Raw genomic sequence first — 11,666 nt, forward strand, 5'->3', positions numbered from 1 at the left:
AGGGTTTTGGCGGGGGTCATAGCTGCTTCATTTCGTTTGGTCCCGGCAAACAACCAGCATGCCCTGTAGATGCTGTATGCTAAAAGAAAGCACCAAAATATATGCTGGCACATTACCTAACCAAATCGATGTTTAAAGACTATTCATTGTGTAGATGCATAGCGATGGCCTTTAATTATATATCAATCTTTCTTTGTATGGCGAAGACGGTGATATGAATTGCGATAATGACCGATTTGATCAGATGTTCCTATCGTCGCCACTCAATCGCAGATTGAATCCTCCGTGGCGCAATTGGCTAGCGCGTCTGACTGTTATGTACCCTTTCCGAGGGGTCTTGCGATCAGGAGGTTGACAGTTCAAGCCTGTCCGGGGGAGATCTCGCTTGCTTTTTGCGTTTATCGTCTATTTTTGGAAAAGTTATCATCAGACTACATACTTGTACGTCTTTGAACTGCGCATTCTGACAACGCAGTAAAAATACACGCACAAACAGGCCTGCCCACATACTACATTTGACTTGACTTTTGGGAACCAAGCATGTCACTTATGTTGGCCTATCATGCGCCGCGCTGTGCAGACTACGTCATTTCGGCTTGGGTCCAGCTCTCTTGTTGTGTGCCGTTGTGTGCCCACGCCCCTGTTCAATCTCTGAGACACACCCTAGCACCCGTGCGACTCTATAAGAATTGCCGCTGTGTGGGAGACAGCAAGCCATAAGCACAATAGACTTCAAGTAAACGCGACCACGAAGACAGCTATTGACCTCGAACCTGTGTTCACGCACATATATGTGGAATATAACCACGCGGTGTAAAAACATTACGAAGGCTCATGTCACCGACCTTTTTATCCGTTCCCAAGGGATTGGGCTATGCAATCCTTGTTACACGGCAGGAAATCGTACTAGGACAACTGCATGCTTGCGTTTCCCCGGCCCAGAAAGATCGGTGTAGAAGGCATGGTTACCAAACTTCACAAAGCTTGGGATTACAAATCTCAACTGCAGAGATCACATTCCCGAACTGTCCAGCGCTGATCGGATGGCATTAGGCGTAGCCGGCAGCGTCTTACCTCGTATTAATCATGTCCGTGGCATCGAAGCTGAGCTTCGATTTCATTGTGGGACTTCATGCACAGTGTTACGGGCCAGAAGACATGTCGAACGAGGACTTGGTAGAATCTGAGGAAGCTGACAAGCACATCGTTAATGAATTTGTAGTAATATTAGTACAGGGTTTCGCGGCCGACAAAAAGATAAGACCATCTATAACAGGCGAAGATAACTTGAAGATATTTTCGACTTTAGTACTAAAGGAGGCGCTTTCGCATGGCCTTCGTCCGTTTTGTCGTCTGAGAAAGTCGCTCCTGCTTCGTAGGTGAAAGAATCCTTGAGATCAGCTAGTAATTGACTGATGGATGTCGGGTCGCCGATGGGTTCTGTCAACTTGAGAAAGCCATGCTTGTTGAGGTCGGGCGTAGGGTCCGAGTTTGAGTCGAGCACGAGATAGACTTCTGTAACATGTGTGAAGCTTTGCATCAACACATACTTGTTGTAGGTTTCCCAGGGCCGCCTGATGGCAGGGTTGACGTGGTCCAATGCAAGATTCTGCACTTCGGTTATGTCTGTGACCAGTTCTGCGAAGTCTCGGCAGGCATCGTCGTATCCCATGTATGGGGGCCTCGGGAGGTAAAGAGTATCTATCGCCGGGTGGAAGTATATGCGCGGTTCGTGAGTGCGTGTGCCGAAAAGGGTTTTGTATAGCCTCGATGCCTCTTGTCTTGACTCCCGGCACACATGGAAAACGGGGGCGGTTCTGTCGTTGTTCTGCAGCAGTCCTCGTCAGATTTGTAGGAGACCTCCACGACTCGAGGCTGGCAGCTCAAGCGCCATATCTGCCACCTGATCTCTAGAGGCAAGGCCGAAAATAGGTGAAATGACTGGCACGGCATGACGATAGCGAAAGGAAGGACGCGAGGAAAGATGGGCGGAGTGGTGATGCAGGTTGCAATGAACAGTATTGTACACAGACAGAAGGAAACGAGAGTGAGATGACGGCGAGGCAGCGGCTGGGTGTAAGTGGGCTACCGGCTGGATATAAGGTTGCCTTCCTGACTAGCTGAGTGCGCCGATGAAGGATAGTGAAGTGAAGCTATCCACCCTATTACAACGTACAGGTCAGGCCACATTTATAACCAGCTGTTGGGGTCAACCCTGTGTAATTTGACAGATGCGCTGTCCGCAAAAAGAAAAGAAAGCCCTCTGCCTGGATCAGGTCTGGGGTGTCCCGATGCCCAGCCTGCGCTATTCCAATCAAGACGTCGAAATGAAGGAAAGGATTAGCTGGGCTCCTGGGCATCTGACTGAACCAGTGAACCTAGGGTCCTAGACCGTATGCAGGACCCACTGACAAGACCAGGTTCGTGACGACAAACGACATTCCTCGCGGCTGAGGGTCGAGACCAAGCCTACCCGCCCGCAGACACATGAGTAATTGCCGGGAGTCAATACGAACTGCCCAGTCACTACTGACCAACCCCAACAGTCGCTGGCCTTGTTGGCGATTGGTGCGACTGCATGGCACTATCTCAAACGCAGAGCGAGGCCTCTCCCGGGGCCGGTAACTCAAAAGAGGAAGAAATTGGGCTCTTTGGGCAGGGCGGAGGGCTGTCCCGCCGGCGGTAATTGGGCCCCTTGACATAGGCTCGAGCGCAATAACCTCGTCACCTGGGCTTCGCGGAGAGGGAGGGCTCGCATTTGATGCGTGGTGCATCTCAAGTTGCCCACCCACACATGGCTGGCTGGCTGGAGGGATCGTACGACTTTCTCTGTCCGTGCCGGCATGAACACTGGGGAACGCAGGGCGCGCGTTATTAGCAAGAACCAGTCAGACCAGTCGCCGGTACCGACCGGTACACAACCGAGGGCAGAGCCAAGCCCAGAGCGTACAGGACTCTGCGATCATGCCACTTCTCCACAGTAAAATTTATGTGACTTTGCGGCTTCGAGACATTTCCCTATCTGTCACCTGGGCTTTCTCATGGCACTCTACATGTACAGTATGTATGTTGAGCCACCTCGCCGTATACCTACCTTGGCTTAGATCGGGCAGTATTCCAGATAGCGGGAGCGATCGATCCCTTGCAACCCACGTTTTTTTCTTCTTCTGTGCTACTACTAGTTCGAATTGGTTGGGAAAGCACGCATTTTCATGCTCCTCAGCTCCTCAGCTCCTCAGCTCCGAAACCACCAGTCTCATGCTCCCGGCGCATTGAAGGCCACGCCGCAGTGTTTTTATTCATAGGTCCTTGTGGCTGAAGGCTGGAAAATAGTTGACCCAAAATTAGACCAGGCATCAGCCGGCAGTTGCTGCACCTCCCATCCCTCTGCACATGCACCTGAGCGTTGGAAGTACCTTCTTGCCTACCTGCCTGATATTTTAACCTCGCGGGTTTGCCCGCAGACGAGAACCGCCACCCCAACGGAGCCCCCGGAGACCGGTCCGTTGGTCCCACTGGCACACACACACACACACATCCACCCCCATTCTCTGGATCTACAACCCCGGTTACCTGAGCTTGGGTAGGTGCAGGAGTGATGCAAAGAGCCATGGCAGCAACGATAGCGTCTCAGTCATCTGCAGCCCTCAAGTTTGATCTAGTGGCACGATGCAGTGTATGTTCATGGCATCCCATGCCGCCCACAAATAAACCACTTCCAAAACCCATCTAACGTAACATGTGTCTGCCATAGACTACCAGAGCGCGGGCATCATGTCTCACGCTGCCTCACGGCCCAGTCCAGCTGCCCATGTTCATGCCAGTTGCGACGCAAGCATCGCTGAAGGGTCTCACACCCGAGCAGCTTGAGGAGACGGGTTGCCGTCTGTGCCTGAACAATACCTACCACCTGGGTCTGAAGCCCGGACAAGAAGTTCTCGCAGCCATTGGCGGCGCTCACAAATTGCAAGGGTGGCAACATAACATCCTGACAGACAGTGGCGGGTATGGACTTGTCTTGGGAGCCCATCACCCACTTTTTCGCTGCGTCAAAACAATGACTGACAATATACATTCTTAGTTTCCAAATGGTGAGTCTGCTAAAGCTGGCAAATATCACCGAAGAGGGTGTCAGATTTCTGAGTCCCCATGATGGAACGCCTATGCTCCTCACACCGGAACACTCCATCTCGCTGCAAAACACCATCGGTAGCGATATCATGATGCAACTGGACGATGTCCTGGTTACAACTTCCCCGGATGCAGCTCGCATGCGAGAAGCCATGCTGCGGAGCGTAAGATGGCTTGATCGATGCATAGCAGCACACAAGAACCCGGACAGACAGAACCTTTTCTGCATTATCCAGGGCGGTCTTGACCTTGAAATGCGCCGCGAGTGTTGCAAGGAGATGATCGCCAGAGATACCCCTGGAATTGCGATTGGTGGTCTAAGTGGTGGCGAGGCAAAGGCAGACTACTGCCGCGTCGTTGCTACATGCACGGAGCTGTTGCCCGAACTCAAACCTCGATACGTGATGGGCATTGGTTATCCTGAAGACCTCGTTGTCAGCGTCGCCCTCGGCGCCGACATGTTCGATTGCGTGTGGCCGACTAGGACCGCCAGGTTCGGGAACGCGGTTACCAAGCATGGAGTACTCAACATCAAGAACGCCAAATTTGCTGTCGACTTTGGTCCCATTGAGGAAGGTTGTGGCTGTATATGCTGCCGAAAGGGAGACGGGGGACTCGGCATCACCAGGGCGTTTGTTCACCACAACACCGCCAAGGAGACTGTCTCGGCACACTTACTGACCCTCCACAACGTCTGGTACCAGTTGAACCTCATGAGAGAAGTTCGCGATGCCATCATTGCTGATCAGTATCCCGCATTCATACGTCAATTCTTTGCAAATCTCTACCCCAACAAAGCAGACTATCCGGAGTGGGCTTTGGGAGCTCTGCGCGGAGTTGGCGTGGATCTTGTCGAAGATGAAACCTGAAACGCCCAACTACGCAAAAGCAAAAGCGAATTCGGTGGTAGGAGAAACTTATTGGACTTGAGGACGGTCGAATGCAATATTAACACAGATGCTCAACTCGATGGCGAAGTATTTCGCCAATGCGGTCAGTGAGCTTTGTGATTACTATAGCATTCATTGTCACCGTCTTGCAATACTTGATTCATCACCCCCTAAACCGAACCCTTACCAGAGAAGTAGCCAGTACGGCAGGTTCACTGGAGAAGCCACTGTTAGTGGAACGAATGCGTACTGTTTACGTTGGACACGCGATGTTTGCCCTTCAAATCATAATCTGGCACCGAGTGCCCCATTACTGCCGTCTGGGAGAAAGGCAATCCCCGTTGCCGATCCGGTTTGCATGATGATTTGGTGATCTTTACCCAAGGTTGGTAAATGTTCAGCTGCATCCCTTTTCTTGCGGCTAAGGCCTGCATGTCATTTTTGGAGACGATGGAAACCGAAACAGAAATTGGCGTGCTGCATTAAACGTGGCTGTAGAGAGGTAAAGGTACGTCTGGCGTACAGCACATCATCTTGTGATACCTGCAGAACATTGTGGACTGGGTGTTAGGGGGAGAAGGGAGATTGCGGGGAAAGACAAGGTTCAATATTGGAGAACCACTCTTTCGAAAACCAAGCTGCAACCCCCCACATGTTGCTTGCCTGCAGACCAATGTCCCAAGTCCTCACATTCCTTTGTGTCTGCTTCGTGTGTCCAGTCTCGCCTACGTATCTCTATATGTCGCGTCGCTTATTGCTGAACATCTCAGCCCTCTAGCCCTTCAGTTTTGGCGACACAATCATACAGTGCGGTCGCAACTTATTCGGTAAACCCTAGGTAGGTCCAACTCGACCGTTCCAGCTTTCAAGCTTCCTCGGGTATTGACTTGCCTTGCTAGAATATAGTACTATATATATACCAACCGTTTTCTCCGATACAGCTGGTCTTTCTCATATTGGAGGATATAGCTCGTCCGCCACATTGCCGCCCATCTGAAAACCTGCATGTCTTGAACCCTGTCTCAATACTCCGAACAGTCCAACTCGTTCTCCCGCGCTTCTCCAAGTATGGCTGGCAGTCCCGATTCCGCTGCGATGACAACATCCATCTCCAAGCTGGCCCTCGAACCCGCCCCGGCGACGAAGAAGAAAGCAAAGTCCAAGAAGGCCGTCGTGGCCGACTCTTGGGAGGACGAGTCGGACAGCGACGGCGACCCCTCCGAGGATACCACCAGCAGCACCGTCGCCGCGGCGCCACGCAACGGAACCGGCGTCGCCGCGCCCCCGCCGACGCCCAATACGCCCACCTACAACACAGACTCGGCGCCGTCGTGGCAGACTGAGAGCACCACCACCGGCCCGTCATCGTCATCACCTTCTTATTCGTCATCGGAGCCGCGGCGGCCCGAGAAGACGGACGCGGTGGCGCGCCGCATGATCGCCAGCGCGCTGGGCGTCAAGGCGCCGCGGCCGACCGAGGAGCAGCGGGCCTACGACCGGGCGCTGCGCGAGAAAGAGCGCAAGCGGCGCGAGCTCGAGAAGGAGGAGGAGCGGCAGAGGGCGGAGCAGGCCGAGAAGGCCAAGGCGGCTATTTGGGAGGACTGAGCTGGGCACAAAGGAGACGGGATGGCGGTGATGGCATGGCTTCCTTCGCCAAGGTCGAACGAAGACACGTCCTATTTCTAAGGATAACTACCGCTTTTCAATATCCACAACATTTCAGATACATGTATCGAAGAGGGAAAAGCATGATCAGACTTAAATCACTACTACTGCCTATGTAGTAGTTTTTGTGTCATTGGGATTGCTGACCCCAAGTTCTCACTACTTATATGCTGAGAAGAAGGCAGGACGAGCTTATCTCTCACGGCAAAGAACTCTAATTGGAGTTGTAAATTCATAATCAGACGATTTGGCTGTAGAGTTGAGAATCTTGCAAGTTCAGACGTACGATTAACAGTAAAACGAATCGGGATAAAACAAGACGAACTTGTTAGCCACCAGGATAATAGAGATAGGCTAGCAGCTGCCAGTTACTTCTTGATCGCTATCTTGTAGGTAGTATCTACATGTGCTCTGCTTGATGCAACTGTTTCAGATAGCCCCTTCAATGGCAAATTCAAGCTGAAGAAGAAGGTCACTAGTGAGCCGCCATAGTGGCCTTGCGTTCGAGAGTCTTCGCGATGGCGGGTCGGGCCATGAGACGCTGCAACCAGGCATGGTAATTCGTGTATTGCTTAGTCTTCTCACCGAATTCCGGAACGATTGCCTGTGCGATTGTTTCCCAGGTAATGAAACTGATGTCGGCGTAGGTGCTGAGATAGCAGATGGTCAGAGTCATGTTATGCCAACCGAATACAGATCCGCTTTGAAGGTACGGAAAGCATCGAGAGGAGTATGCAATCACAGAACAAAGGACTCACCATTTGCCGCCCACGAGATACTCTTTCCCCTCCAAGCACTTATCCAAAACCGAGATCACCCGCAGAGTCTGCTCTTCGTACCGCTGGATTGCGCTTTCGACCTTCTCTGGGTGAAAGAATTTGAAGAAGGCAAGCTGGCCGTAATAGGGGCCCTGGCCTGAGACCTGGAAGATCAGGAACTGCTTCGCGTGGTACTTCTCCGGGAACGTGTCAAAGCTGATCTTCTTCTCCTTGTCGTAGGCATCGACGAGGTACTCGATGATGGCACCAGACTCCCATAGGGTGATGCCAGTGTTTGGATCTTGGATCGTGGGGACACTACCGTTGGGGTTGAGAGAGATGTACGATTCCTGCTTGATTGTGGACGGGTCTTGGAAGATTTCCTCGTAAGGAACTCCAAGCTCTTCCAGGACCATCACCACCTTCCATGGGTTCGGGCCCTGGGCTATGCCGGCCAATATTAGCTTCATGTGGCTCTCCGCGATTCAGAAATAAACCGACCATGTTGATAGAGCACAATAGGCTTCAATTCCGACATCGTCAAGGATAGGAGAGGATTTATAGTAGTTGGATAGCAAGGAATTGTTTGTCAAGGATGATACAAGCCAGAATGACGGTAATACTTTCCGGGCTGTCGTTGGTATCAACAAGACGAATGATATGGGCCATTTATACCCAGTGATCATGCTCCTTGAATTCCAATAGAGCCAGCTTTATAAGCAAAGCGAGGGAATAGGTGCACAATGTCGCAAACCTCATTTGTAAGCCCGTGTCTTCAGCCAATAACAACACTTCCCGCCGGAGTTGCTTCCTTGGCTTTGGCCATTGGCCTATCAGGGAGCTTACCGCCGCAATTATGAGGCAGTGGTTTTTGGACGACCTGCGGGTGGCCCCGGGGTCATTATGGATGAATATGCCGTCGTAGGTGTCTTGCCTCCCTCCACGTCATCTGCTCAAGGCGTTGAAGGTTTTCCTTGAACCGTAAGGATCAACTCCTGTGCATTGTGGTCGCCTTCGGAGAAGCGGATGCCGACGCCCAACCCAGCCAGCCCCTCGTCTTCTGCCGGGCGATTCCAAAGCATCTGTTGCACTTTGCCATCTGGCAGGCACGATATGAAGCCCATAGGCCAGCGGCTGCGTCTCAAGGAATCCCGGACGCCCTTGGTGGCAGGCTTCTGCGCTACCAACAAGCCGATGACACCATCTCCACGCCAGCCCGGAGGTGCTCCGACGAATGCACCCTCGAGTTCGCGTATCAGACGCGGTCCGATCATGGTCTTGGTGGCAGCAGCCTTACATTGCATAATGACCTGGAGCGGTCTTGGGCTCGATGGCACCACCCAGGTGCCGATCAAGTCGATCCCAAAATCCCCGCGCCCTCCCACTCGCTTGAGGTCGAAACCAAGCCTCCTCAGTGTCGAGGCCACTTGATATTCGTAGTGAGTGCCAACGTAGGTGGTGGAACTGGTGTCCAGCCCAGTCCGTTGCGCATAGGTCGCATAGCTGGTGGTGTCATAGTGCTCGCCGCCATCAGCAGCGCCCAGAGACGCCAGGGGTTTGTCCACATCTTCTTTTGAGCGGCCATTGGTAGACGAGAACCGCTTCTGATGAGGGTCGAGTACATGCAGTTTATGGCGAGGTATACCAAAGATGTTTCGTGGAACTCTCCAGCGAATACTGCGACACCCTTGGGGTAGACAGACAACCATTGTAAAAATGAACCAGCCAGAGAATTCGGCGTGAGCTGGAATGCACGAGTTTCAGTGAAATATCAGGTTTGTTATGTCACGGACGACGTGATAGCAGGCGCTGCTTCGAGAAGCTCAGTCCATACCTAACATTGAACATTCTTCTTTCTCTCAGGGGACCCTTGTTGGCCGAAGCACCTGCGTGGTAGGCACCTTGGCACCTACTACTAAGCACTTGGTGCAGGTGGAGACCCCACCAAAGCTCCAGTCAGTCTCGCGTGCCTACTACATACATACCTAAGTACCGAATGTTAGCAATTGTGTTGATGTGAGCATCTTACACCACCCGCCTATTCCTTGTTGAAGTCGCAAAGCATTTACTTGCCAGTCCTCCTCGGACCTTAGACGGGCGACACGTCAATATGGGTGATAGACTCACGCAGCTGCAAGATGCAGTTGACGAGGTATGCGCCCACTTGCAGCAGCTAAACCCCAGCCAGACCTGTGCGCCATGCTAATCAAGGCCTCACTTGCAGCTTGCGCAGCAGTTCGTCGCCTGCATTCACTACGTCCATCGACACCACAACCTCGAGACCTTGGGTCCCAGCGACGAGATCCGCGTATTGTCCAAGGATGCTGAGCAAGAAGGTCGGTGACTGTGGATCGGATACTACTGGCCGCCCCCCCGAGACAATGCTAATCGGGCAGCGCGTAGTCGACTCCCACCCGGCCGAGGTATTCAAGGCAGCACAAGTCGAGCTGGCGCAGGATCTCATCACCAAGGAGCAGCAAATCGAGTACCTCATATCCATTCTGCCAGGTCTTGATAACAGCGAGCGGGATCAGGAGCGCAACATCAAGGAGCTGGAAGACGAATTGAAGTTGGCCGAAGCACAACATCAACAGGCAATTCAAGAGAAGAAAGACATCATGTCCAGCCTTGACGAGGTCATCCGAAGTATCCGAAGACCATAGTAGGGTGACGCATTTGGCTACATGATTTACGACACCCAACAAGTAGGCGTTATAGGCGTAGGGAACTTGAACAAAACAAGAAGCATATCTAGGTATTTACACTCCCTGAGTTGGTCTAAGATCGCTACCCAGCGTTTGGGGCACCTGTGGGCGCTGGCGAACAATTCCAAAGTGTCCACCCTATCCTCTACGTAATTCTTCTCCCGACGCCTCAACACCGAGATCCTACACCACGGGGGACTTAGAAAGGAAAGGTTGCAGAGGCCAGTCAGGTTGGCATTATCAGGTCGATGTGAAGAATTGGGGATAGCAGTTGCGCAGCTCTTCCAAGTGTCGAACCTGAAACTGCGACGCCGGGGTTCTCGGGGCCTTGACTCCTTCCTCCACTAGGTGTGCTGCTGTCCAGCCTATCTTCTGTGCGCCGACGCAGTTTGCGTACGAATCATCTGAGGGAATTAGCGCCGCTGCTGTCCCAAGAGTGACACACGGCTGTTACTTACCAACGAAGTAGCAATTTTCCGGCCGCTCGACTCCGGCTTCCTTCATGGCCTTGGCAAACATGTCGGGGTGAGGTTTACAGAGGATCCGGGTGGCTGCGTAATCGCAGTAAGTCAGGCCTTCGAACATATCCTCGATGCCGAGGAGACGGACGACCCTCTTGCCGTGGTTCACGTAGGCATTCGTGAAGAGCCATGTTTTGACTTTGGTCTTGTCAATGTCCTCGAGCAATTTCCGCAGCTGAGGGTTGGGTTTGATGATGCCTTCCAGCGGTAGGGCATCATCAACTTTGGCGTTGTACTCGAGGGGGTCAATCTGATGGTGGCGCACTAGTCCCTCAATGGCCAGTCCGTAATTTTGGTAATATTCCTTGTGAAGTCGGACAGCCTCTTGTTCGCTTACCCCAAGGTGTTTAGCGAAGTATTGGTCAATCAGATCTGCCATTAAGTCATGGACTTTGGCGCCTGCAGATGGGTTGGTGAATGTGGTATTTTCCAATCTTGACAAGCGAGACTTACTCTTGGGATATAAACAGTTATCTATGTCACTTCATACGTGTTAGCCGGGCTTATGCGGTGGACAGTAGACGTATTATCTATGCGTACAAGAACAGGACAGGTCGGGTGTCCTCCCCTCCGTGCGGCTCTCCCGTTTGCGACCCCATTCTCACTCTTAAGAATGGCGCGGGATTATCTCTGTGTATGGTGCTGCCGTGCTCAAATTTGTTCTGTGAATGAGAAGAAGGATGTGTATAATGATCGGGGCTATATGGTCTGAAATGGCCAGTAAGCTGATGAGTAGCCGGAGGGCACTGTTGAGGCTTTATCGATCGCGTGAGAGGCGCGTGGAGTTTGTGCCAGAGCCTAGCATTCATGGGGGTTGTCGAAGTCTCTATCTCATTAATGTATATTCGGGATACAGGAACTGTCCTAACGTTTCTATGCTGGGGCATTGAGTCACCGGCGAGCGTGATACAGTATTACGGCGTGACTTAGACCTTCCCTGAATGAGCCCAGCCACAGCCTCCTGTGGCGCATTTGATATCGTTAATCGACATGCAA

The 11,666-nt window shown here is 52.3% G+C and overlaps 7 protein-coding genes across 7 annotated transcripts; 3 read left to right on the forward strand and 4 right to left on the reverse strand.

Annotated features, from left to right (window-relative positions):
- Positions 1–1,267: 1,267 nt before the first annotated feature.
- On the reverse strand, positions 1,268–1,672 carry PG986_006029 (uncharacterized protein; the record flags this gene model as incomplete). The annotated part of the gene is made up of 1 exon (XM_066842251.1): positions 1,268–1,672. One exon carries the CDS (start codon positions 1,670–1,672, stop codon positions 1,268–1,270), a length of 405 nt encoding a protein of 134 aa, XP_066702113.1.
- A 1,938-nt stretch (positions 1,673–3,610) lies between these two features.
- Positions 3,611–5,000, forward strand: PG986_006030 (queuine tRNA-ribosyltransferase; the record flags this gene model as incomplete). Its single annotated transcript, XM_066842252.1, has 3 exons — positions 3,611–3,676; positions 3,755–4,005; positions 4,082–5,000. The coding sequence occupies 3 exons, from the start codon at positions 3,611–3,613 to the stop codon at positions 4,998–5,000; spliced, it is 1,236 nt and encodes a 411-aa protein (XP_066702114.1).
- A 1,089-nt stretch (positions 5,001–6,089) lies between these two features.
- PG986_006031 (uncharacterized protein) lies at positions 6,090–6,626 on the forward strand (the record flags this gene model as incomplete). The annotated part of the gene is made up of 1 exon (XM_066842253.1): positions 6,090–6,626. The coding sequence occupies one exon, from the start codon at positions 6,090–6,092 to the stop codon at positions 6,624–6,626; it is 537 nt and encodes a 178-aa protein (XP_066702115.1).
- A 535-nt stretch (positions 6,627–7,161) lies between these two features.
- Positions 7,162–7,914, reverse strand: PG986_006032 (glutathione S-transferase; the record flags this gene model as incomplete). Its single annotated transcript, XM_066842254.1, has 2 exons — positions 7,162–7,336; positions 7,445–7,914. The coding sequence occupies 2 exons, from the start codon at positions 7,912–7,914 to the stop codon at positions 7,162–7,164; spliced, it is 645 nt and encodes a 214-aa protein (XP_066702116.1).
- Positions 7,915–8,397: 483 nt separating this feature from the next.
- Positions 8,398–9,153, reverse strand: PG986_006033 (uncharacterized protein; the record flags this gene model as incomplete). Its single annotated transcript, XM_066842255.1, has 1 exon — positions 8,398–9,153. One exon carries the CDS (start codon positions 9,151–9,153, stop codon positions 8,398–8,400), a length of 756 nt encoding a protein of 251 aa, XP_066702117.1.
- A 401-nt stretch (positions 9,154–9,554) lies between these two features.
- On the forward strand, positions 9,555–10,107 carry PG986_006034 (uncharacterized protein; the record flags this gene model as incomplete). The annotated part of the gene is made up of 3 exons (XM_066842256.1): positions 9,555–9,596; positions 9,669–9,780; positions 9,848–10,107. The coding sequence occupies 3 exons, from the start codon at positions 9,555–9,557 to the stop codon at positions 10,105–10,107; spliced, it is 414 nt and encodes a 137-aa protein (XP_066702118.1).
- A 282-nt stretch (positions 10,108–10,389) lies between these two features.
- PG986_006035 (Haloacid dehalogenase-like hydrolase-domain-containing protein) lies at positions 10,390–11,049 on the reverse strand (the record flags this gene model as incomplete). Its single annotated transcript, XM_066842257.1, has 2 exons — positions 10,390–10,553; positions 10,608–11,049. The coding sequence occupies 2 exons, from the start codon at positions 11,047–11,049 to the stop codon at positions 10,390–10,392; spliced, it is 606 nt and encodes a 201-aa protein (XP_066702119.1).
- Between the last annotated feature and the right edge of the window lie 617 nt (positions 11,050–11,666).

The sequence above is a fragment of the Apiospora aurea genome (assembly GCF_038362705.1).
Source record: "Apiospora aurea strain CBS 24483 chromosome Unknown utg000004l_segment0_segment0, whole genome shotgun sequence".
Taxonomy (NCBI): Eukaryota; Fungi; Ascomycota; class Sordariomycetes; order Amphisphaeriales; family Apiosporaceae; genus Apiospora; species Apiospora aurea.